The sequence below is a fragment of the Nerophis ophidion genome, linkage group LG02 (assembly GCF_033978795.1).
Source record: "Nerophis ophidion isolate RoL-2023_Sa linkage group LG02, RoL_Noph_v1.0, whole genome shotgun sequence".
Classification (NCBI taxonomy): Eukaryota; Metazoa; Chordata; class Actinopteri; order Syngnathiformes; family Syngnathidae; genus Nerophis; species Nerophis ophidion.
In genome coordinates this window covers 57,840,267-57,868,256 of record NC_084612.1, presented here as the reverse complement: position 1 = coordinate 57,868,256, position 27,990 = coordinate 57,840,267, and the positions used below count along the sequence as shown (strand labels likewise).

Here is a 27,990-nt window from a genome sequence, read left to right as displayed (position 1 = left end):
CGATAAAGTTCACAACTTTTGGTCGCTAATAAAAAAGCCTTGCCTTAACCGGAAGTCGCAGACGATGACGTCACCGGTGTGAGGGCTCCTCACATCCTCACATTGTTAATAATGGGAGCCTCCAACAAAAAGAGCTATTCAGACCGAGAAAACGAAAATTTCCCCATTAATTTGAGCGAGGATGAAAGATTTGTGTCTGCGGATATTTATAGCGAAGGACTAGAAAAAAAATAAAAAGAAAGGTAAAAAAGAAAGGCGATTTCATTGTGAGCGATTCAGATGTTTTTAGACACATTTACTAGGATAATTCTGGGAAATCCCTTATCTTTCTATTGTGTTGCTAGTGTTTTAGTGAGATTATATAGTACCTGATAGTCGGAGGGGTGTGTCCACGGGTGTCTTGCGCCAGTCTCTGAGGGAAGTCGACAGCAGCTGTATGGACGGCGCAAGCTCAGCTGAGGCGACTTTTTACCACAATTTTCTCACCAAAATTTGCCGGTTGACAAGTGGTTGGGAACCATGTTCGCTTGACCACTCTGATCCATAGTAAAGCTTCACCTCCGGGAATTTTAAACAAGGAAACACCGTGTTTGTGTGGCTAAAGGCTAAAGCTTACCACCTCCATCTTTCTACTTTGACTTCTCCATTATTAATTGAACACATTTCAAAAGATTCAGCAACACAGATAAAACCTTTGCCTTGTTTTTAAATAATACTTAGGCCTATCTTAATGTTGATCTGTATGGCGGTACTTGGAGATCCAAGTCTTTCCTGAGCTGGTTTAAGGACCACTGTTCTACCAGAAACCTGGGGAGTTTGAGGGTTTTGCGCAGGATCTGAGCTGTTCCCAATATTTTTGGCACCACTGTTGCCTTCATATTTTACATTTTCTCTAACTCTACCATTCGTTCTTGGTTTTAGCTTGTCCTATTCTTTTTTCTGAATGTTGCAGTCGGTCGTGATTGCCACATCTCCCACAACCGGTGTGTTCTGATATTTGAAACATTTTATTTATTACAAACTTTTTGCCCAATATTTAAAAACAGTACCCCCATTTTGGTTTCATCTGACCAGATGACTTTCTCCCAATCCTCTGCTGTATCATCCTTGTATCCATTTTGGTATAAACTCAACTCGTCGTGTTTTGGAGGAAGAAGAATACTGAGTTGCATCCCAAGAACACCATACCATACTATAATTTTCATCATAGGTACACTTCAACTGTGAGAGACAGAATGTGAAATAAAAAATCCAGGAATTCACATTGTAAGAATTCTAAAGAATTTATTTGTAAATTATGGTGGAAAATAAGTATTTGGTCAACCATTCAAAGCTCTCACTGATGGAAGGAGGTTTTGGCTCAAAATCTCCTGATACATGGCCCCATTCATTCTTTCCTTAACACGGATCAATCGTCATGTCCCCTTAGCAGAAATACAGTCCCAAAGCATGATGTTTCCACCCCCATGCTTCACAGTAGGTGTGTTGTTCTTGGGATGGAACTCAGTATTAATCCTCCAAACATGACGAGTTGAGTTTATACCAAAATGGATACATGGATGATACAGCAGAGGATTGGGAGAATGTCATGTGGTCAGATGAAACCAAAATAGAACTTTTTGGTACAAACTCAACTTGTCATGTTTGGAGGAAGAAGAATACTGAGTTGCATCCCAAGAACACAACACCTACTGTGAAGCATGGGGGTGGAAACATCATGCTTTGGGGCTGTTTTTCTGCTAAGGGGACAGGACGATTGATCTGTGTTAAGGAAAGAATGAATGGGGCCATGTATCGTGAGATTTTGAGTCAAAACCTCCTTCCATCAGTGAGAGCTTTGAATGGTTGACCAAATACTTATTTTCCACCATAATTTACAAATAAATTCTTTAAAATTCTTACAATGTAAATTCCAGGATTTTTTATTTCATATTCTGTCTGTCACAGTTGAAGTGTACCTATGATGACAATTACAGACCTCTGTCATGATTTTAAGTGGGAGAACTTGCACAATCGGTGGCTGACTAAATACTTTTTTGCCCCACAGTATATTTTGCAGTCCAATATTTTACTTGCAACTAAGCTGCCAGTTTTTTTCTGTATAAAACTGTGGTAAAATCAGCAGATTTTTTTTTACTCTTTACATTAGTTTTTTTTTTTTTATATTTTAATTCATAGTCAAATTTGTTAATTATTTACTGTTACATGCGGCCCTCTAATGACAGCCATGACTGTGGTGTGGCCCTCAATGAAAAGTTTGACACCCCTGGTCTAGTGGGACAGGCCAAAGTTAAGTCGGATAAAATGCAGTCCTTTATAAATTATTTAATGTTTCTCTCCGGGAGCAAATCCGTCACGGACCGGTAATGGTCCCCAGACCGCTACTGGTCCCCGGACCGGTGGTTGGGAACCACTGATCTAGATGCTGAAGATTAGTAAGTTTATCAGTATCTCAAGTTACACAATAAAAAAATCACCATTTTGTTCGATTGGTCCTTCAATCAAAAATGACTGCTGCAAAATTTTCCAAGGCAACTATTTCTTGACCAAAATGACATATATGCAGTAGTCTGGCTCGTCCCCAAACAGGCCTCGCTTCGAATACAATTTTTTTATAGGACAGTTGCGACTTATCTTCTCCACTAACGTCTCAGAAGAAGAGCAGCCATGCCCCTCATAAATTATCGAACAAATAACACTCAAGTTAATTTTTCGAGTCTCCACCGGTGCCAACTCGACGGAGCGGCCACTGGTTAAATTTCCCAGAGCCCTTTATTCGATTGTTGCAAAGCTGTATCATGCCTTGTTCCATTTATACACGAAACCACAGTGGAACGAATGCACTCTGAATAGAAACTCTGCGCCATCCCTGTGAAATCTGCCTGGTTAAAAAAAAAGGCTGCTTAAAGAGGACTTTTGATTAATTTCTTATTTTCTGACTTATAAATGTCGTTACAGTGTTGTATTATGTTGTTAAAGTGGAACTGCATTTTTTGGGAATTTTGCCTATCGTGCACAATCATTATGAAAGACATTACGACGGTTGTTTTATTTTAATGCATTCTAACTTCTATATCAGTGTTTTTGTGAGATACAGTCTGGTGTGCCATGGGAAATTATCTAATTTCACCTAATTGGGTTAAAAATATTTAATGCAAACTAGTAATTATAGTCTGAAAATTGTGTGTTGTTGAGTGTCTGTGCTGTCTCGAGCTCGGCAGAGTAACTGTGTAATACTCTTCCATATCAGTAGGTGGCAGCCGGTAGTTAATTACTTTGTAGATGTCGGAAACAGCGGGAGGCAGGGCGCAGGTAAAACGTTCTCAAATGCAGTGGTTCTTAACATGGGTTCGATCGAACCCTAGGGGTTCGGTGAGTCGGTCTTAGGGGTTCGGCAGCGCCATCACCACAAAAGTCAAGACACACCCGACTCATCGTGTACAAACCCCGTTTCCATATGAATTGGGAAATTGTGTTGGATGTGAATATAAACGGAATACAATGATTTGCAAATCCTTTTCAACCCATATTCAGTTGAATGCACTACAAAGAAAACATATTTGATGTTCATACTCAAAAACTTTATTTATCTTTTTTTTTTTGCAAATAATAATTCACTTAGAATTTCATGGCTGCAACACGTGCCAAAGAAGTTGGGAAAGGGCATGTTCACCACTGTGTTACGTCACCTTTTCTTTTACCAACACTCAATAAACGTTTGGGAACTGAGGAAACTAATTGTTGAAGCTTTGAAAGTGGGATTCTTTCCCATTCTTGTTTTATGTAGAGCTTCAGTCGTTCAACAGTCCGGGGTCTCCGCTGTCGTATTTTACGCTTCATAACGCGCCACACATTTTCGATGGGGTACAGGTCTGGACTGCAGGCGGGCCAGGAAAGTACCCGCACTCTTCTTTTACGAAGCCACGCTGTTGTAACACGTGCTGAATGTGGCATTGGCATTGTCTTGCTGAAATAAGCAGGGGCGTCCATGAAAAAGACAGCGCTTAGATGGCAGCATATGTTGTTCCAAAATCTTGGGAAGCTGTTTTTATACGCAATCATGGCACCCAACTGTTCCCAATTAGCCTGCACACCTGTGGGATGTTCCAAATAAGTGTTTGATGAGCATTCCTCACCTTTATCAGTATTAATTGCCACGTTTCCCAACTTCTTTGTCAGATGTTGCTGGCATCAAATTCTAAAGTTAATGATTTTTTATCATTTTGAACATCAAATATCTTGTCTTTCTAGCATATTCAACTGAATATGGGTTGAAAATGATTTGCAAATCATTGTTTTCCGTTTATATTTACATCTAACACAATTTCCCAACTCATATGGAAACGTGGTTTGTAAACACAGTAAAAACTTCTCCCTATCGGCGTATTATGGATACCACCAACAACAATGTTCCCTCCAATTTTCCATCGGATTTGCAAGTGTGTCATTTGTTGGTTTTGTTCTTTGAACAAGCTGATGTTCATGCACGGTTCATTTTTTGCAACAGTAAAAAAAAAACATGTAATTTTGTTTTGAATTTGAAAAATAAAAAAGTTTTATGTTTCACTATAGAAGGGTTCGGTGAATGCGCATTTGAAACTTGTGGGGTTCGGTACCTCCGAAAAGGTTAAGAACCACTGGTCTAATACTTAAATCAAAAATAAACAAAAGGCGAGTGCCGCTAAGAAAGGGCAATGAAGCTTAGGGAAGGCTATGCAGAACGAAACTAAAACTGAACTGGCTACAAAGTAAACAAAAACTGAATGCTGGACGACAGCAAAGACTTACTGTTGAGCAAAGACGGCGTCCACAACGTACATCCCAACATGACATGACAATCAGCAGTGTCCCCACAAAGAAGGACAAAAACAACTGAAATATTCTTGATTGCTAAAACAAAGTAGATGCGGGAAATATAACTCAAAGGAAGACATGAAACTGCTGCAGGAAAATACCAAAAAAGGAGAAAAAAACATCAAAAAAGGAGTGCAAGACAAGAACTAAAACACTACACACAGGAAAACACTAAAGAACTCAAAATAAGTCCCAACGTGATGTGACAGGTGTTAAAAGTACACCTACTTTGAGACAAGAGCTATATTGATGCACACTTGGTTACGGTTTAAAGTCATATCCAACAATTGTAACAACTTTTTATTGTCAACTTAGTTTAGTTTTTTAATGATTTCTGCTGGTGGTGTGCCTCCGGATTTTTTAAACGCAAAACATGTGCCTTGGTTAAAAAAAGGTTGAAAAATGCTGTTTTATATAAACTTAAATAAAAGTTGGCTTACAGCGAAGCCAATGGTAAGTCTTCCATTTTGCCCATAAATTCAAATAAATAACCATTCAAAAACCGCCAACAATATTGCATTTACATTTCATGATTTTGCTTTCCGCCCGATTGTAGCTTAGATAGACAACAGCGCCCCCCCCCCGCGACCCCAAAGGGAATAAGCGGTAGAAAACGGATGGATGGATGGATGGATTAACCAACTATTAGTGATAGTGTTATTATAAGTGCTAACTCAGACACACTATTTATAGCGGCGCCGTGATCACGTCCCTGCGTACAATTTTGACATGATCAACTGGTGAGGTGTTTCCTCACTTTCTCCCTGGAAATGTATTCTAGATCATAAATAATGCCTCTCACTTGGAAAGTAGAAGCCTGAGGACGGCACAGACAGAAGGAATGTTGTTAAACTCCGTCTGTTTATTATATATGCAAAATATATAATAATCAGAAATGTAGTGTGTAATAAATCCAAAAGGTGTATAGTGTGCGATTATGCGTGGCGATTAGCTGTTGAGCGTTACCGGGAGTGCTGAGCGAGAGGCGGAAGATCAAGAGGGACAAGGCAGAGCTCGGAGATCCGTGAGAAGACAGGAAATCGGGGTATATAGCGGGGCGTCGAAGGTCTGTGTCCAGGAGGGAGGTCGAGATCCAAGCGGCAGTCAGGGAACCAGAGGGAACAAGGGGAGACGAGACACACTGCTTGTCACTCGAAAACGGAGGTCTGTTGTTGCAATGACAAGGAGGACACAGGACAATAAACAGGAAGGAGGAGAAAACACAGAGAGAGAGCAGGTTTGCATAAAGATGAAAATGAGGCTTATTGTACAGGACAGGCAGCTACATTCTGGCCCGGGAAAAAAGGTTGTGCAGGCTTATGAAGGCAGGTCCCCTGATCAGCTACGGGAGCGCTGATAGCTGGCGATTGATTGCAGCTGTTCATTTGTCTCGCGTTGACTATTGCAATTCTCTTTTCACTCTCTTCATCAGGTCAACGCTAAAAAGACTTCAGACTGCACAAAATGTGGCTGCCAGACTTTAGACCGGTGCACCCAGAACAGCCCACATCCCCCCGTTTTATCCAGTCTTTATTGGCTTCCTGTTAAAATCTGCATTGAGGTTAAGATTTTAGTCCTGACATTCCGTGCGTTGTATGGTGAGGCCCCTCGCTACATGACTGACTTGCTATGCCCCTACTCTTCAGGACACAGCCTCCGGTCTTCAGGCCAGGGTCTTCTAAAGATCCCAGAAACTTGTTTTAAAACCTGTGGAGACCTGGCGTTCCAGGCTATAGCTGCCAGACTCTGGAATAATTTGCACCAGTCCCTCCGTGGTCTTGACTGTGTTGACTCTCTTAAGAAACTATTTGAAAACTTCTCTTTTTAGTAAAGCTTTTAGTTGATGCACCTTTTAATTATCATTTTTAGTCCACTTTGTATCCTTTGTATGATGTTGCTCCTGTCGTTTTAATTGAATTGTTGAAAATGTTTTGTACAGCGCTTTGTGATTTTATCTGTGAAAAGCACTATAAAAATAACATCTACTTACTTTACTTGCTTACTTACAATTTACCCACTCTACGTCCATTCAGCCGCTCACCCTGGAGGGGGGGTCCCAACATCTTTGGTCCTCTCATTTACCCCCAGTTGGGGTATTTTGAGTTTTCCCTTGCCCGGATGTGGGTTTAGGTCAGTAGACGTCATAGTGAATTTGTGAAGCCTTTTGAGACAATGGTAATTAAGGGCTATATAAATACAATTTGATTGATTAACTGATTAATGGGACGGGGATAGGAGGACTGTTTTTATATGTTGGGAAAAATGTTTGTAATAAATAAGATGTTTAAAATACCAGAAGACCCCGGTTATGAGTGATGTAGCTGTCCCGACCAACTGCAACATCCAGAAAAAGGAATAGAACAAGCTAAAAACAAGAACAAAGGCTAGAGTTAAAGAAAATTTGAAATATGAAGGCAACAGTGGTGCCAAAAATATTGGGAACAGCTCAGATCCTGCGCAGAACCCTCAAACTCCCCAGGTTTCTGGTAGAACAGAGGTCCTTAAACCAGCTCAGGAAACACTTGGATCTCCAAGTACCGCCATACTGATCAATATTAAAATAGGCCTAAGTAATCTTTAAAAACAAGGCAGAAGTTGTATTTAACAAGCATATTTAATTAATCACACACAGGTTGAAAATCAACTCTGTGTTTGAATATAGGAAAATAAAACGTTCAGTTTCAGAATCACTGTGGTAGAAGATTGCAATTTGAAGGAGATACTTTAAAGGTTAACAAGATTTTTTTTCAATAAATAGTCATCAGTACTGTTGATACTTTGTTGCTTTGTTGGGTCTGATCCTGTCTCTGACCACGCTCCTCCCACTCCAGCCGATGATTGGGTGAAACACGGCAGAGGCCACCACAGTTTATACACAGTGGGGCAAAAAAGTATTTAGTCAGCCCCCGATTGTGCAAGTTCTCCCACTTAAAATGATGACAGAGGTCTGTAATTTTCATCATAGGTACACTTCAACTCTGAGAGACAGAATGTGAAAAAAAATCCAGGAATTCATATAAGTATTTGGTCAACCCTTCAAAGTTCTCACTGATGGAAGGAGGTTTCGGCTCAAAATCTCACGATACATGGCCCCATTCATTCTTTCCTTAACACGGATCAATCATCCTGTCCCCTTAGTAGAAAAACAGCCCCAAAGCATGATGTTTCCACCCCCATGCTTCACAGTAGTTATGGTGTTCTTGGGATGCAACTCAGTATTCTTCTTCCTACAAACACAACAAGTTGAGTTTGTACCAAAAAGTTCTATTTTGGTTTCATCTGACCACATGACATTCTCCCAATCCTCTGCTTTATCATCCATGTATCCATTTTGGTATAAACTCAACTTGTCGTGTTTGGAGGAAGAAGACTACTGAGTTGCATCCCAAGAACACCACACCTACTGTGAAGCATGGGGGTGGAAACATCATGCTTTGGGGCGTTTTTTTCTGCCAAGGGGACAGGACGATTGATCCGTGTTAAGGAAAGAATGAATGGGGCCATGTATCGTGAGATTTTGAGCCAAAACCTCCTTCCATCAGTGAAAGCTTTGAATGGTTGACCAAATACTTTTTTTCCCCCATAATTTACAAATAAATTATTTAAAATGTCTCTAATGTGAATTCCTGGATTTTTTTTCACATTCTGCCTCTCACAGTTGAAGTGTACCTATGATGAAAATTACAGACCTCTGTCATCATTTTAAGTGTGAGAACTTGCACAATCGATGGCTAACTAAATACTTTTTGCCCCACTGTATGTATATATGTATTTTTTTGTGTGTGTTGTTTAATTTGTAGCTGTATGTAGAAATGTCTGGTTGCATCAGCTCTGCTCTTTTAATGTCTTTAATGTCCTTTGTGTTCTTTGATGTTTCCCTCTTACACACATGCTTATCTGTGCTATGGCTATGATTTTTTTTTCCTTTTTTTTTTTTTCTTGGCCTTAGTCTGGACCTCCTCTCCAGGGGCCCAGGCTCAGATTTGGATTTAAAAATCATTTTTTTGTGTATGTCTCACAAAGAAATAATATTTAAATTCAATGCAGTTATGTGTGCAAACAGATACTAAACAGGTCATGTAAAAACTAATTATAGCTTATGTTGGTTTCGTGTGGTTAGCCTGGATCTGCTTTGTAAAGCTTGGTTATGGTAGTTGGTCATAAAGTAATGTATTGTCTTCTCACAGATATATGTATTTCCCTTATTTTTTTAAATAGAAAAAGAAACGTCTTTGGAGCCTTTTGTCCTGAAGGATCTGCTGCCGTCCTCGTTGGGAAGCTACTATCGCTACACGGGCTCTCTGACCACACCGCCCTGCAGTAAAATAGTTGAGTGGCTCATCTTCAGCAGACCGATCTACGTCTCGTACAAACAGGTGAGCTACGTGACAAAACACAATTTAAAAAGCCAACTAGAAGACACAGGAACCGTTTTCAGTAGTCATTTTTCATAGTTTCTCTGTAAAGTGAGCAGAGTTTCTTATAAGTAATCAATGGGCTCACTTGGACTACCAGTCGGTTGGATATCATGTTTGTTGCTCTTCAGCCCTGCGATGTCACGTCAACCAGATAATGACTGTACAAGCCCACGGCAGCCTTGGATTAAGTGTAAATTAAAGCGGGTTTATATTGCAAAACCAACTTTTCCTACCTGATTTTGTGTATTTGGGATCTGCATAAGTCCCGTGAATTTTAAATCATGAAGGCATGTCAAAAATGTTTATTAAAAAATGTGGCCTTCCTTCATACTTCCTCTAAATCAGTGGTCCCCCAACCACCGCAGAATAATTTTTTATACATTTTTATTAAAAAAAAAAATATATATATATATATTTTTTAAATTTTATTAAATCAACATAAACACAATATACACTTACAATTAGTGCACCAGCCACAAAACCTCCCTTTTTTCATGACAAAAACGTCCCTTTTTCATGACAAAGGGAAAAAAAAAAAAGGACAAATTATTAAGCGTTGACCGGTCCGCGGATACAAAAAGGTTGGGGACCACTGCTCTAAATGAGCCGTTTGGAATTTCCCCAATGTGTTTTTCCAATTAGTAATGTCAGCACATATCTCCATGTATGGTAAAGTTTTATCGGAAGAGCTTTGCGCGAGTCCGCCATTGTAGTCTGACACGGTTAACAATAAGGTCCTTATTTTTTTCCATCCTCTTCCCGTGGGGCAGACTAACTCGTGGATTAACATACATCCTGCGCTGTTTCCATTTGTAATACAAAGTAGCGTATACCGTATTTTTCGGACTATAAGGCCCTCTTAAAATCCTTCCATTTTCTCAAAAATCAACCGTCCGCCTTATAACCCGGTGCGCCTAATGTATGTAATATTTCTAGTTTTGCATACCGACCTCAAAAAATTTTTGTTTGGGTACATGGTGTAATGTTAATTGTGACCAGTAGATGGCAGTCATACAAAAGAGATACGCATAGACTGCAATATGGTGGCATTAAACAACATCAACACTTTAAATGTTCCATTGAGAATGTAAAACATTACACATGACGCTCAAAAATCTGTCAAAATGTTTTTAGTCCGACTTTGGTATGCTATGAAGCCGCACAGCTTGATGGATTGTTGGTGCATTAAACATACAAGTATTATAATAGTGTGTGTATAAGGACCCCAAAATGGCACCTATTAGCAGACATATTACCTGGCATTTTGTTTTGCAATATTATGCAAAACCAACTTTTCTTACCTTCTTAACTTTTCTTGTGTCCGCAATTGTAGTCCGTGCCGACACCATAGCATGACAGACACTTAATTTAAACCACACGCTACACTTGATATTTCTCACGCATATATTTTCCCAACCACTACTGCATTTCTAATCCACTGGCGGCCCGAGGGCCACATCCGGCCCGCCAAAGCTTGTGATTTGGCCCGCCGAACATCGCCCAAATAGGCTTGATGAAACCATTCAAACTCGGGTACTCGTGCATGCAGTACTCCTGCTACCCCGCAGGGGGCAACAGCGAAGCATATGTGTCACAATGTAGCAGCAGTGGGTGGGTAGAAGAAGATGGCACAAAAAATCTGAATAAATCGTGAAAATCTAACTTTTAACAGCGACTGGACAACAAAGTATCAATGTATTGAAATTGCCGACTTTGATGCCTTTTGTATTCGTAGGCATGTTGTTTTGGCTGTGCAATCAAAAACTGGTTAAAAAATATATATAACACCACATGTGTGCAATATTTGCCTATGTGTATTAATATTATATATTGTAGCTGAGATAGGCGCCAGCACCCCCCGCGACCCCAAAAGGGAATAAGCGGTAGAAAATGGATGGATGGGATGGATGTAAAATACACAATGGACGTGTGAACGTCTCTGAGTGGCGGAGGGTTCTCCTGGTGCCGACAGATTTCTCGTGAGCCCGGTAGACAGGTTGGAGCAAGTTTTTTATTTGTCATACACAAGTATGACGTGCTTTCCCGCAATATATTTACTACTTTTCAGTCCTGTGTGTCTCAGTGCGTGCTCTCTCTCTCTCCAACTCCCAACCCCGTGTCTCTGCCCGACTGCCGCTAAATAAGGCGACCGTATTAGATAACAAACCCCAGTTTGGCAATCTAATCACCTGTCAGCTGTGTTTCAAAGCCGGCCCTGTCACACCCCGCTCCGTGGCAGGCCCGCAGGCCACGCCCCCCTCCACAGGACGTTACAATTTGGTAGTGTTTTTATTATTAGTCGTACAAACCTAAAAAAAGACGTATAAATAAATAACCCCAGAGACCTTACTGTATCAATCAATTAATTAATGTTTATTTACATAGCCCTAAATCACAAATGTCTCAAAGGGCTGCACAAGCCACAACGACATCCTCGGTTCAGACCCCACATAAGGGAAAGGAAAAACTCACAACCCAGTGAGATGTCAATGTGATTGACTATGAGAAACCTTGGAGAGGACCGCAGAGGTGGGTCAGCCCTCCCCCCCCCCCTTGGGATACCGGATGCAATGGACCTCGAGTGGGTCTAGCATAATATTATGAAAGTCCAGTCCATAGTGGATCCAACATAATAGTGAGAATCCAGTCCAACCGATGCCCAGGTAAGCGGTCCACCCCAGGTCCTGACTCTGGACAGCCCCCCCTTCCACAAGAAATAGGGGGGGCAGAGCAGAAAAGAAAGGAACGGCAGATCAACTGGTCTAAAAAGGGGGTCTATTTAAAGGCTAGAGTATACAAAACACATTTAAGATGGGACCTAAATGCTTCTACTGAGGTAGCATCTCTAACTTTTACCGGGAGAGCATTCCAGAGTACTGGAGCCCGAATAGAAAACGCTGTATAGCCCGCAGATGTTTGGGGGGCTCTGGGAATCACTAATAAGCCGGAGTTCTTTAAACGCAGATTTCCTGCCGGGACATATGGTACAATACAATCAGCAAGATAGGACGTATAAATACTACACGGTCTAGCAGCTAGACTATACGTAAGTAGTAGAACCTTAAAATCACATCTTAAATGCATAGGACACCACTGCAGGTGAGCCAGTATAGGTGTGATATGATCCAACGTTCTTGTTCTTGTCAAAAGTCTTATCAACTAAAAATGTTAACTATCTGTCTAGTTGCACACGCTGGAAACAAGTCGCAAGCGCAGACTAATTAATTTTTTGACTGTGCAGAGTGAAAGCTGATGTCGTTACTTTGTAAATAAGTAAATGTAGCCTCCAAGAAATATAACCTGCAAATGCACTTTCCAAAGTAAAATCCAAATGTTAATGTCCGGCCCCTGACACCTTGGGCTCTTGAAACTGCGGCCCTTTAAATGATGTACCGTAGTTGAATAGCCCTGCACTAATCTATATTTACTTTTTTAATGAAAATAAACGTTGGCCCTTACCGTGACTGACCGAGCTGACCAATATCATCAGTCCTTTGAGTTTGAATCCAAAGAACCACAAAATGCACCATCCAATATAAACCAATCAAAAGTACCGTAAGGCGGGTGTTGCTGAGTTTTGGCCAGCCCTTCATTGTGAAAAGGACGGCACCACTGGTGACCACGTCTTTCAATTTAAAAGCATAAAACCACCAGGCTCAGAGACTGCTGAACGCTCGCCGGGCTCCATAGGCTCCCTCTGCTCTTCTTTAGCAGTTAGTGTTTTTTTTTTATAGGGCAATTAATAACAATTTTCATGGCAGTTAAATGGAGAGAGGGAAATAAAGTAAGTCAAGTTTAAAAAATATAGCTTCAGAAAAAAAGACAGGATTTAATATATGAAACACTTCCAAAAATCTTTCCAATCAATAAAACTGGACCTTTGGTAAATGTGGCAATAGAAAAAATGTCCGGACAATTGGAAAAAAGAAAGAAAAGGTAAGTGGTAGGGTTGTGCGGTATACCGGTATTGGTAAAGTACCGCGATACTGATGAGTAATTTTCGGTACGATACCGCCTCTGAAAAGTACCGGTCCTGCACCCCCCCCACCGCATCCCCTTTGTCGTCATGTCGTGTCATTGCTGGTTTTACCAGCAGTGGAGCATGTTCGGCAGCGCACAATCACGGAGTACTTACAAGCGGACACAGTGTGTAGACAGAAAAGGGAGAATGGACGCATTTTGGCTTAAAAACTGACGATAAAGGTGAAGTTATAACACTGAAATACCCTCAGGAAGAGGTGCTTTAAGACATGGCTAGCTAGCTAGCGGCTAACGTCCATCCGCCGTCGGATGCAAAAAACGACTTACTTGAGTTGTACTCGTTGATGCTCATAATTCCGAGTTTTACTCAATGCAACATTCAGGCTTGTTTAGCATGGCGGCGAGTATAGCTTGTCATCGTCTCCTCCCTTTCAGGTGTGTCCGCGCTAAACTAGCTAACACATCATGTTAAACGAACGCTAGGTCATGGTTCTCCCCTGGATAGTTGTGACCAAACTTAGAACTAATGTTAACACAGTGATTCTCAAACTGTCATTCACAGGCTCCATTTAGTGGTATGCCAACGAATTACTTGAATAAAGTACAGTGTTTTATTTTCTTTCATTCAAACACAGTGTTACTGTTCAAATTGTGTGTAATGTTACTGTCAGGTTCAAACACTGATGACATCTATTAAACAAGACAAGAAGCAAGGACACAAACAGAGACAGAATTAAATTTGGCCTAATTTGAGGAGAGACGCCCGGTTTCTCAGCACGCTCTGGCGAAAGATTGTATGCGTCCTCCTTTATTTGGACTTTCTCTGACCACATGTCAACAGCTGCTTTCAAAGGGACGGGGTCGTAAACAGTTCACAGAAAAGGTCGTAAAACAGTTCATAGAAGAGGTTGTAAAAGAGTTCTAAAAGAGGTTCGTAAAACAGTTCATAAAGAGGTCGGCCGGAGTGGAGTCCGGTCCTGCTTCCTCTTCGCTTTTGTATTTCTTGGGTCAGACAAAATCTTTCTGTTGATTACAATACATGAAAGAAACAGGAACACCTTCATGTTGCTTCCCCCCTACATAGTGGAGTTTTACAAGCCTTCTTCTCGGTATGTTCAAAGACAGCATTTGTCTTCTTGGTGGGAACTCATTTCCACACAAAGTATTTGTGATAACTTAGAAACAATTATGCTAACAGTTACAGTGCCCAAAAATGTCAAAAATACTTGCTAAATAAAACCTCTGCCTTGTTTTAATGAAGACTTGGGCAAATTACGCTACTGTATTTTAAAGTTGGTCATTATGGTGGTACTCGGAGAGGTGTTTTTTTTCTGAAGTAGTATTAGGTAAGAACAGTTTAAGAACCGCTGTGTTAACAGAACATTAGGATTAAAGTTAAAGTACCACAGATAGTTACAAACACAATGGGTGTGGTGTAATTACCCTCCATATTTAACCCATCCCCTTGTTCCACCCCACTGGTAGGCGAGGGGAGCAGTGAGCAACAGCGATGGCCACGCTCGGGACACATTTTGGTGATTTAACCCCCAAGTCCAACCTTTGATGCTGAGGTAATGGGTCCTTTTTAAATAGTCTTTGGTATAACTTGGCCGAGGTTTCAACTCACGACCTAAGAATCTCAGGGCGGACACTCTAAACTAGGGGTGTCAAACACACGGCCCGAGAACCGGTTTTATCCGGCCCGCGAGATGATTTTGCCAAGTATTAAAACGAGCAAAAATTTTGGATTGAAAGAAATTGCTCTTTTAAATGCGTCCACTGATTGTCGCAATAGCAATTCTTTCCGGAGGTGTGCGCATGACTTCAAAGGGGGCGGAGCTATGTATCCGGTTAAGATAGAGGACTGGGGACACATTACCTGGGCGCACATAAACATGCTGAAATTACACGTATCCCCTTCCAACTTCATGTGTGATTCGTGAAATGAGTCCGAATTCACAAGTTTTGTTGTAAATGATGCTAGATGTGTACTGAAATAAACCACATGAAGCTAGTACACCAGTTGAGGAAAATGAGGAAATGACATTTGGGGCGGTATAGATCGGTTGGTAGAGCGGCCGTGCCAGCAACTTGAGAGTTGCAGGTTCTATCCCTGCTTCCGCCATCCTAGTCACTGCCGTTGTGTCCTTGGGCAAGACACTTTACCCACCTGCTCCAAGTGCCACTCACACTGGTTTAAATGTAAAAATTAGATATTGGGTTTCACTATGCAGAGCGCTTTGAGTCACTAGAGAAAAAGCGCTATATAAATATACTTCACTTCACATGGACAAAATCCTGTAATTGAATTTTGATATTACCATTTATTGCATCTTCTGATGGATTGAATTTTTACACCAATAAGAGCATTTTAAAACTCTGCCAGACTCACATCTATTTGACCGATGAACATTATCATATCATTTATTCAGAAATGATAAATCAGGACAAATGAAGATAGACTTCTATGAACAGCAACATGTAAGTGTGAAAAAAACAAAAACATTATGATTTGTATGTTTTCAGATTGAGCTTGTTCCGTTTTTTTTTTCAAACAAAGAAAACAATCTGAAGTTGTCTATATTTTTAAGTTATCATATATTTTCCTCTTTGTGGCCCCTGGACTTAAATGAGTTTGACACCCCTGCTCTAAACACAAGGTCACTGAGCAGGCTTAATTAGTCCCCCATTGTAGATCTGTCTGTATTACTACATTTAACATAATAATCGATATTTGGACAATCAGAATCGTCCACTCTCTAATCGTAATACATTGGAAAGTCGGCCATTGTTCTTCACCCATTGTCACCGTCCTGTATATACCTACATATACCACACTTGCAAGTAAATATTCGGCTCTTGTGCATTGTGGCAGTCGGGAAGGGGCACCTATGGAGACCCGGTTTTCTGCCAAATCTGCATAGCGGGAGGCGCTGGGTAATCCAGGAGAGGCTCAGGGTAGAGTCGCGCTCCTTCACTGGAGGAGCGAGTCGAGGTGGATCCAGTTCGGAATCCCTTCCAGATGCCTGCCCGGTGGGGCGTACGAGAAGGATTATGTCTCTCAGCCTGACTGGAAACGTCTCGGTGGGACTTTCGCAATATGGAACTGGCGGAGATGGACGCAGACGGAGAAATACGTGAGAAATCTGGGCTTCCCTTCTTAGACTGCTGCCCTCGTCTCCCAGATAAGCAAGATAGATGGACAGATGGGTAGAGTTCAGTACAGCTCTTGCCCTAAGGGTCATAGTTCACATTTAATGTAGGATCTAAAGCTGCAGTTTAAAGTTAACATTCAGAAATGCTCATAATTTTAGGTAAAGCTTCTTTGTTGTCTGTTCAACCGATGAAACACATCATTTTGTGAACATACTGTATCCGAGTTATAATAGTTTAACAGTGGTTGTTCCGTCAGGGCCTTCTTTGATGGCCTAACATTACCGGAAATCATGATCATAATTAAAGATAAACGTTTGAGTTTGAGTTTATTTTGAACATGAAAGCATACAACGTGAAACATCTCAAAGTAACTTTGAATTTACTTTCCCTAAATATCTGAAAGTATTCATAGTCTCTTCATGTCATATTAAGCTTCTTCCAATGCTGTTGTTTTTAGTTTAGAGTTTTTATCCAATCAGAATTCAGCTAGCTTATGTTGCCATGTTGTACCAAATCTGCCCGGGGCCTTCAGAATCAACAATGCGGGCGTCTGTGCACTATAAGTGAACGGACACATACAGTTGATAGACAATTTCCATAGTCAATCAGATTACTAATTGTTATCAGTAAGGTCTTCTAGCTGTGATTCGGTACTCACTTGAAAATACATGGTAAATGGGTTGTACTTGTATAGCGCTTTCCTACCTTCAAGGTATTCAAAGCGCTTTGACACTAATTCCACATTCATCCATTCACACGCACATACACACACTGATGGCGGGAGCTGCCTTGCAAGGCCCTGACCACGACCCATCAGGAGCAAGAGTGCAGTGTCTTGCTCAAAGACACCACGGACGTGATGAGGTCGGTAGAAGGTGGGGATCGAACCAGGAATTCTCAGGTTGCTGGCACAGCCACTCTCCCAACTCTCCCACGCCGTCCCCTAAGTGAGTCCCCAAGAGACTCCCAAGTGATTATCCAATCACAAGCGAAAACAGGAAGCGGCACAGGAACCATACGAGCCATAGACAGCCACGGAAAACTCACCGGTACAATAACCACGAAGATAAAGTGTACGTCTTACACCTAGTAATCCGCTGTGGACAGACAAAGCCAACAATGCAGATTTAGCAAGGGGTAAGTGCTACCGCGAAGGAAATACAGGTTTTGGCAGTCAATCACACCGGCGGCAAAATGGTTTGCTCGCCACTTTCACACGAATCAACCAACTACGAGCGGCACCGCCGGATTATACGGCGTCAAATAGGTGCTACAAATTGTGAGTTCAGATGTTTTATTTCTTTATTTTTACATATTTAATTTGTTTTATACAATTATTTTAATGTTTACAGAACCATGTAAGATATTTTTTTTTGCTGAAGCGGGTTAAATGAATGTTAAGTGCGCCGAAAAATAGACTGTTTTGTACACTGTTGACGGGTTCAACACAGAGTGGTGTGCAAGTGTGTTTCTGTATAGTATCTCCAGCCGTGTCCATGTGGTGACATCAATTACGGTATTTGAAGAGATGAAGTCGGAAAAAACTCACAGCTCGCCACTGGAGTGTATAGACCCTAATGTCACTCACTACAATTGTTTTGCTGCATTTTACATCCCAATATGCAAACCTAAAATAACGTGCGCATTTTTGACATGGGGGACTTGTTTTGTGTGAAGAAGTGCATGCAAAATTTTACCATAAGCGTTTTCCTAGTCCCTTCCTGCTCCATCACTGATAAGAAGGAAAAGGCAACTTTACCGAGATATTTTCACTGTAGTGCGCAGCGTAAGTGCTGGTCTTGCAAGGCAGTCATCCTGTGTTTGATTCCCAGAAGGAGATGTTTCAGCAAAGTTTGCAAATGTTTGTTTTAATAAAATGTGTGCCGATCCGATACTAATATTGAATCAGGGGCCATACGGAGTAAAATTTTTGCACACGCCAGCCGTACTATTAAAATCATTGCTTTAAAACAAACAAAAAAATAAAGAAAACTTGAGATTGTTTTCTTTGTCTTACTTTGGCTAAAAATAGAACAAACACACTTTGAAAATATCACAAAAAAAATATTGAAAAAAAATACCGGCAGCCGTAAAGTTTAAATCCATGAAGGAAAGAAGAAAGTGAATGAATGTTTATAACTGAATACATTTACATATGCATTAAAGAAACGTTTTCTTTGGTAGTATTTTTTAATGAATTAAGTTACGTTTATGACAACCTTTTTTCCAAAACACAATATGGAATGTGAGATATAACAGGATAATGCAAACATTTATAATTTGTTTTTAAAATGCTTACAAAAAAGTGGGACCCCAAAAATGTACAGTAAGACCCCATTTTTATGACTTGATAATTTAAAAAAATTATCAAGTCGTATGGAGTATTTGTGCGTGCAAAACAGCAGCAGGCGGCTGTTGCCTGCGGGCCGGTTCTAATACTAATCAAATATCATCCTGGGGGCCCATGAATCATTCATTCGCAGGCTTTGACTTTGACACCACTGGTGTAGGCTCTCGCCTTCTAGGAGCAAGCAGCTACACAACAGTAGATAAGCTACAGTAGACATACATACAAACCCTGTTTCCATATAAGTTGGGAAATTGTGTTGGATAAAAATATAAATGGAATACAATGATTTGCAAATCATTTTCAACCCATATTCAGTTAAATATGCTACAAAGACAACATATTTGAAGTTTAAATTGATAAACATTTTTTTGCAAATAATCATTAACTTTAGAACACGTGACAAAGAAGTTGGGAAAATTGGTAATAGATACTGATAAAATTTAAGAATGCTCATCAAACACTTATCAATCAATCAATCAATTTGGAACGTCCCACAGGTGTGCAGGCTAATTGGGAACAGGTGGGTGCCATCATTGGGTATAAAAACAGCTTCCCAAAAAATGCTCAGTCTTTCAGAAGAAAGGATGGGGTGAGGTACACCCCTTTGTCCACAACTGCTTGAGCAAATAGTCAAACAATTTAAGAACAACGTTTCTCAAAGTGCAATTGTAAGAAATTTAGGGATTTCAACATCTACAGTCCATAATATCATCAAAAGGTTCACAAAATCTAGAGAAATTACTCCACATAAGCGGCATGGCCGAAAACCAACATTGAATGACCGCGACCTTTGATCCCTCAGACAGCACTGTATCAAAAACCGACATCAATCTCTAAAGGATATCACCACATGGGCTCAGGAATACTTTAGAGAACCACTGTCACTAAATACAGTTTGTCGCTACATCTGTAAGTGCAAGTTAAAGCTCTACGATGCAAAGCACAAGCCATTTATCAACAATATCCAGAAACGCTGTCGGCTTCTCTGGGCCCAAGATCATCTAAGATTGACAGATGCAGAGTAGGAAAGTGTTCTGTGGTCTGACGAGTCCACATTTCAAATTGTTTTTGGAAATATTCGACATCGTGTCATCCGGACCAAAGGGGAAGCGAACCATCCAGACTGTTATCGATGCAAATTTCAAAAGCCAGCATCTGTGATGGTATCGGGGTGTATTAGTGCCCAAGGCATGGGTAACTTACACATCTGTGAAGGCACCATTAATGCTGAAAGGTACATACAGGTTTTAGAACAACATATGCTGCCAACTTAGCGCCGTCTTTTTCATGGACGGCCCTGTTATTTTCAGCAAGACGCCAAGCCACATTCAGCATGTGTTACAACAGCGTGGCTTCGTAAAAAAAGAGTGCTGGTACTTAGCGCTTTGAGTACCTTGACTGTAGAAAAGTGATATACAAGTACAATCCATTTACCATTTACCATTTACTTTCTTGGCCCGTCTGCAGTCCAGACCTGTCTCCCATCGAAACTGTGTGGCGCATTATGAAGCTTAAAATACGACAGCGGAGACCCCAGACTGTTGATCGACTGAAGCTCTGCATAAAACAAGAATGGGAAAGAATTCCAATTTAAAGCTTCAACAATTAGTTTCCTAAGTTCCCAAACGTTTATTCAGTTTTGTTAAAAGAAAAGGTGATGTGACACAGTGGTGAACATGCCCTTTCCCAACTACTTTGGGACATGTTGCAGCCATGAAATTCTAAGTTAATTATTTTTTGCCCCAAAAAAATTAGGTTTATGAGTTTGAACATCAAATATCTTGTCTTTGTAGTGCATTCAATTGAATATGGGTTGAAAATGATTTGCAAATCATTGTATTCCGTTTAAATTTACATTCAACACAATTTCCCAACTCATATGGAAACAGGGTTTGTATGTATCATAACACGTTTCTATTCCATATAAGATGTCCGGCTCCACTGGACCTGGGGCTAATAGAAGTGGGGAAATTGATGTTCTGTGTACCACACACACACACACACACACACACACACAGCAGGCATAGGAGGACAGAGTGGAGGTACACAGAACATCAGAGGGTCAAATGTGCGAGAAAATGAGAGCAGACAGTTTTGACAAACAATGTTGCAACCTCGTGTGGGAACCGTGGGTGCAGAAACATAAAAGAAGAATCCCTGTGGGATGCAGAAACTGGCAGATAAATTTTCCGTGCAACGTTCATATTGTTGTTACCCACCCATCGTTTGTGTGTCTGTTGGACCCGTTGCATTTTGTGGCTTTTCATGCCTCACAATCAAACACTTTGTTAAAATACTGAACAGCTGTTTACCTTATCCCAATAAACATCTGTTCAGTATTTTAGAATAATGCAAAGGGTCCATCAGACCCACAAACGCTGGCTGAGTAACAACAATATGAACATTAATTAAGGGTTAAAGGGGTTCTATTGGGATTATTGTTCTACATTTAAAACACTTCCTTGTGGTCTGTATAACATGTAATGGTGGTCAATGGGTAAAAAAAAAAATTAAAATGATGTTTTACAGCCACGTTTTATTGTCTTTTCAGTATATGCCGTTTTCGGGGCGCTCTTATATATGTGCCTCCACTTCGACAGCACCTTCTCTCCATCAACCACGGTGTAATTTTTCTACCGACAGCTATAAGTTCATAGATATAATATACAAGACTAAATAATACGCTACTTTGTATACAAATGGCAAAAGAGGAGAACGCATGTGCATATACGAGCCAGTCTGCCCCACTACAGGAGGATAGACAAAAAAGGAGATTTTGGACTACAGCTTTGGACTACAATCGTATACTAATGCAAAGCACTTCAAATACATTTCTCTCATACATGGAGATGCCCGCTGATGTCATACTTGGGAAAAAAAAAAACGCTTGCGCAAATCCCAACCAGCCTGTTTAGAGGAGGTATGATAATGGCAAGATTGGTTGAAAACATGTTTTTCCCAAATATGAAAAATTGTGGAAAAAAATATAATGGTTGGAGGTCCTCCAAATCAAATTTAGCCAGGGGAGGCCCTGCCGTTAAAGGGAACTGCACTTTTTTTTTTAATTTTGCCAATCGTTCACAATTATTATGGAAGACGTGTGTTCTAACTCATTAATACATGTAGATAAACGTTGACAGGGGAGAGAATGGGAGGTCCTCTATTCCATTGTTTTTCAACCTTTTCTTTTTTTTTTGATAGATAAAATCTCGAGGCACACCACCTGCAGAAAATACTAAAAAAATAAACTCAGCAGCCAGTATTGACATTAAAAAGTCTTCCCCGCAATTGTTGGACCAAGCATGAATCACTATAGCACTTGTCTCAATGTAGGTGTACTGTCACCACCTGTCACGTCACACCCTGATTTATTTGGAGCTGTTTGCTGTTTTACCGTGTGTTGTGTTTAGTTATTGTCTTGGACTCCTTTTTTTGGTGTTGATTGTCATGTCATGTACGGACGTACTTTGTGGACGCTGTCTGCTCCACATGCTGTAAGTCTTTGCTGTCGTCCGGCATTCTGTTTTCATTTACTTTGCAGCCAGTTCAGTTTAGTATTGCATCCCTAAGTGTTAACGTTTTTTGTTTATTTTTGGTCCAAGCATTAGATACCTTCTTACTTGCACGCTGCATCCTGCTGTCGTCTGCATATTTTGATCTTGGCAGACCATGTTCCCGACATCTACAAAGCAATTACCTACCGGCTGCCACCTACTGATATGGAAGAGTATTACACGGTTACTCTGCCGAGCTCTAGACAACACCGACACCCAACAATGGCACATCTGTGGATTATTAATTAATCCACATTAATTAATCAGTGGATTAACTGGTTTGCAAAAAATATTTTTAACCCAATTAGGTGAAATTACCTAATCTCCCACGCCACACGAAACATTATCTCACGGTACACCAGTGTGCTGGTGCTTTGTAGATGAATGCTGATAGATTAGAATGCTGGATGACAACAAAGACTTACTGTGTAGCAAAGACGGCGTCCAGGAAGTACATCCGAACATGACATGACAATCAACAATGTTTCCACAAAGAAAGATAAAAACAAAGGAAATATTCTTGATTGCTAAAATAAAGTAGATGCGGGAAATAGCGCTTGAAGGAAGCCATGAAACTGCTACAGGAAAATACCACAAAAAGAGAAAAAGCCACGAAAATGGGAGCACAAGACAAGAACTAGAACACCTCACACAGGCAAACAGCAAAAAAATCAAAATAAGTCAGGGTGTGATGTGACAGGTGGTGACAGTACACATACTTTGAGACAAGAGCTATAGTCATGCATGCTTGGTTATGGTTTAAAGTCATATCCAACAATTACGACAACTACTTTTTACCGTCAACTGAGTTTTTTTTTTTAATGATTTTTGCTGGTGGTGGTGGTGTGCCAATGCATTTTTATGGTTTAAATACATATCCAACAATTGCGACAACTACTTTTTACTGTCAACTGAGTTTGTTTTTTTAATTATTTTTGCTGGTGGTGGTGGTGTGCCTATGCATTTTTTAACAAAAAATGTACTTTGGCTCAAAAAAGGTTGAAAAACACTGATATAAACATCCCAGCAGTCTGCATCCCAATGACAGCAGACCTTATACAGTAAGTGATGTTTTACTAAAAAAAATAAAAATAATGGGTTGTACTTGTATAGCACTTTTCTACCTTTAAGGTACTCAAAGCACTTTGACACTACTTCAACATTTACCCATTCACACACACATTCACATACTGATGGAGGGAGCTGCCATGCAAGGCGCTAACCAGCACTCATCAGGAGCAAGGGTGAAGTGTCTTGCTCAGGACACAACGGACGTGACGAGCTTACTACGAGGTAGGGATTGAACCAGGGACCCTCGGGTTGCACACGGCCACTCCCCCACCGCGCCACGCCGTCCCTAAAAAAAAACTATGTATGTTGTTTCTTATGAATTCTGCAGTTCAGTGATGAAGAAAAAAAGAGAAAACATCTTGATGCGTTTTTTTTAATTATATGCTTAAATTGATCAAAATACATAAATATTAAATGTTATTATAAATGTACCTGTTACTACATTACACATATACTTACATCATGTGTATAAAACCTCAGAGGAGGTGGTTTATTTTAAGGGTTTATAGACAGAATGGAACGGCTCCCATAAGCTCCATTGTAAGCTGAATTTTGATCGCAGTTATTTAATATTTAGAATGCACAAAACAAAAAAAAGCATCCGTCATGTCTTTCATAATGATTGTGAACGATGGGCAAAATAAAATAAAAAAGTGCAGTATACTGGTTGACGTATTAAAATATCATCCATTTATCTATTCACATTAAAAATGGAAACTACTATCTATATCCATATCTACTATCAATAGGATCTACTTTTCTATTGTGCACATTGATACTGTGAATTAGGGTTGTGGTGAATTTGTGCGATAACCAATCAGAATCAGAAATAACGTATTAATCCCCGAGGGGAAATTAAGATTTTCAGCACGATCCCATTCAAGACCAGACAAACACTACAGGGAGACAGAACAGGATCAGCCCTTACAAAAAGGTGATAAACAGGGGGTCCAGACTGAGGCCAAGGGGGGGGGAAACTCATAGCCATAGCACACATTAACATGTTGTAAGACGGAAACATAAAATAAGACAAATGACATTAAAGACATTAGAAGAGCAGGGCTGATGCAACCAGCCTCCTCTACACACAGCCACAAAAGTAAAACAACAACTATAAAAACATACACATTGTGTTGGCCACTGCGAGACAGGAGCAGACCCAACAAAGCAACCGAGAGAGCCGACTCCACCATCGGGCGCCCACTAACCCTCAGCCAGTGTCTAGTCCTTTAATATGCATTAAATTTGTTGTTTAAAAGTGCAATTTATTTTCCAGTGAGCTTCTCTGCTTCAATCTCATTTTGTGAACTTAATTTCCAGAATGTACTCAAGCACAAACAAGAATCACTATTTTCCTCTCTGATTTTTTTTTTTTTCTCTCTTTCCACTTTTGTGGCGTCTCGGCACCGACAACAGTTAGAAGCTTTCTACTCCATCTTCACCACCGAGCAACAGGACCACGTTAAGTCGGTGGAATATCTGCGCAGCAACTTCAGACCCATTCAGAGGCTGGACAACCGCCAAGTGTTCAAGTCGGCGATGAAAGACGTCTGGCAGCACGACCCGTCTAATGACGCCAGTGGGCCTTCTGGCACGGAGGCTTCCAGGGGTGGGTGACGTTTATTTTCTTTTTTTTTTACGTATGTATGTTTGCTGAGAATTCTGCAAGCTGCATTGCTAACAAATCAACATAGATGAAAACTACAAACCCCAAAACCAGTGAAGTTGGCACGTTGTGTAAATTGTAAATAAAAAGAGAATATAACGATTTGTTCATCCTTTTCAACCTATATTCAATTGAATCGACTGCAAAGACAAGATAAATAATGTTCGAACTGGAAAACGTTGTTAGTGTTAGCAGATTTTAGCTCAATTGCAATTTGATGCCTGCAATGTGTTTCAAAAAAGCTGGTACAAGTGGAAAAAAGACTGAGACGTTAAGGAATGCTCATCAAACACTTATTTGGAACATCCTACAAGTGAAGAGGCTAATTGGGAACAGGTGGGTGCCATGATTGGGTATAAAAGCAGCTTCCGTGAAATGCGCAGTCATTCACAAACAGGGATGGGGCGAAGGTCACCACTTTGTGAACAAATGGGTAAGCAAACTGTCGAACAGTTTAACATTTCTCGACGAGCTATTGCAAAGAATTTTGGGATTTCACTATCTACGGTCTGTAATATCATCAAAAGGTTCAGAGAATCTGGAGAAATCACTGCACGTAAGCGATGATATTGTGGACCTTGGATCTCTCAGGCAGTACTGCATCAATAAGCGACATCAGTGTGTAAAAGTTCTCACCACATGGGCTCAGGAACACTTCAGAAAACCCCTGTCAGTAACTACAGTTCATCGCTACATCTGTAAGTGCATGTTGAAACGCCACTATACAAAGGGAACGCCTTTTATCAACAACACCCAGAAACGCCGCCGGCTTTGCTGGGCCCGAGCTCGTCTGACATGGACAGATGGAAAGTGGAAAAGTGTTCTGTGGTCTGACGAGTCCAAATTTCAAATAGTTTTTGGAAACTGTGGACGTCGTGTCTTCCGGACCAAAAAGGAAAAGAAGCATCCGTATTGTTATCGGCGCAAAGTTCAAAAGTCAGCGTCAGTGATGGTATGGGGGTGTATTAGTGCCCAAGGCATGGGTAACTTACACATCTGTGAAGGCACCATTAATGCTAAAAGGTACATACTGTCAAAATGTGGACTATGGTGTGGTTTGTTTTCCTGGAATGCAAAGGAAGGTGACGGGACATGGCGTGAAGGTAAAGACATGTTTAATCTATCCATCCATCCATCCATCCATTTCCTACCGCTTATTCCCTTTTGGGGTCGCGGGGGGCGCTGGTGCCTATCTCAACTACAATCACGCGGAAGGCGGTGTACACCATAGACAAGCCACACGTTTAATCTATTACTATGAAAAAGTGCAAACAAAAGGCGCGCACAAGGCGGAGAAAAAACTTGGTTAAGAAAACAAAAACTAGCACAAAGGCAGAACTATGGGCATAGAAACAAAAGACACTAACTGTGGCATTAATAAACAATAACTTACTTGAAGTGACGTGAGCAGGGCAGCATGAACTATGACATGAAACAGAGTGGTCATAAACAAGGTGATGATTCCAGAACGACCAACTGAAAAAACAGGCTTAAATAATAATGGCATGATTGAAACAGGTGAGTCCAACACGTGAAACAGGTGAAACTAATGGGTCGCCATGGTGACAAAACAAGGGGGTGAAAAAACAGTAACTAATCGAGTCTTGAAGTAACAGAACATAACTAAACAAAACATGATCACAAGACATGACACATACAGGTTTTGGGGCAACATTGGTTGCCATCCAAGCAACATTATCATGGACACCCCTGCTTATTTCAGTAATAAAAACGCAAAAAATTGCCCCCAACATTTTTTTTTCAGTTTCTTGTATTTGCAGTCAATTACATTGAAAATAGGTTGAAAAAGATTTGCAAATCATCGTACTCTGTTTTTTGTTTTTTTTACCATTTACACAATGTGCCAACTTCACTGGTTCTGGGTTTTGTAAAACCTTGTGAATCCCACAATGCTTAGTTGCTTGTTTTATGGTATATATTTATGTTAATGCAACACATTCTCAGATCACTTACTTGAATATACAACAATGATTCTACAAACCCAGTTTCCATATGAGTTGGGAAATTGTGTTGGATGTAAATATCAACGGAATACAAATCATTTTCAACCCATATTCAGTTGAATATGCTACAAAGACAACATATTTGATGTTCAAACTGATAAAAAAAGAAAAAAATTGCAAATAATTATTAACTTTAGAATTTGATGCCAGCAACACGTGACAAAGAAGTTGGGAAAGGTGGCAATAAATACTGATAAAGTTAAGGAATGCTCATCAAACACTTATTTGGAACATCCCACAGGTGTGCAGGCTAATTGGGTACAGGTGGGTGCCATGATTGGGTTTAAAAACAGCTTCTCAAAAAATGCTTTTACAAAAAAGGACGGGGCGAGGTACACACCTTTGTCTACAACTGCGTGAGCAAATAGTCAAACAGTTTAAGAACAACGTTTCTCAAAGTGCAATTGAAAGACCGTAATATCATCAAAAGGTTTAGAGAATCTAGAGAAATCACTCCACGTAAGCGGCATGGCCGGAAACCAACATTGAATAACCGTGACCTTCGATCCCTCAGACGGCACTGTATGAAAACCCGACATCAATCTCCAAAGGATATCACCACATGGGCTCAAGAACACTTCAGAAAACCACTGTCACTAAATACAGTTTGTCGCTACATCTCTAAGTGCAAGTTAAAGCTCTACTATGCAAAGCAACAGCCATTTGTCAACAAGATCCAGAAACACCACCGTCTTCTCTGGGCCCGAGATCATCTGAGATGAACTGATGCAAAGTCGAAAAGTGAAATGTGGACTCGTCAAACCACAGAAAAATTATTTGGGGAAAAAACATCCGGACTGTTATCGACGCAACGTTCAAAAGCCAGCATCTGTGATGGTATGGGGGTGCATTAGTGCCCGAGGCATGGGTAACTTACACATCTGTAAAGGCACCATTAATGCTGAAAGGTACATAC

At 40.5% G+C, this 27,990-nt stretch overlaps 1 protein-coding gene across 4 annotated transcripts in view; it reads left to right on the top strand.

The window, feature by feature from the left end:
* LOC133542939 (receptor-type tyrosine-protein phosphatase gamma-like) overlaps nucleotides 1-27,990 on the top strand; it is a 797,325-nt gene that overhangs the window by 590,018 nt on the left and 179,317 nt on the right. For all 4 annotated transcript variants that reach the window (XM_061887219.1, XM_061887226.1, XM_061887237.1 and 1 more), the window contains 2 exons: nucleotides 9,073-9,230; nucleotides 24,801-24,993. In XM_061887219.1, the coding sequence (XP_061743203.1) occupies nucleotides 9,073-9,230; nucleotides 24,801-24,993 (351 nt within the window). The remainder of the gene's footprint in view (nucleotides 1-9,072; nucleotides 9,231-24,800; nucleotides 24,994-27,990) is intronic.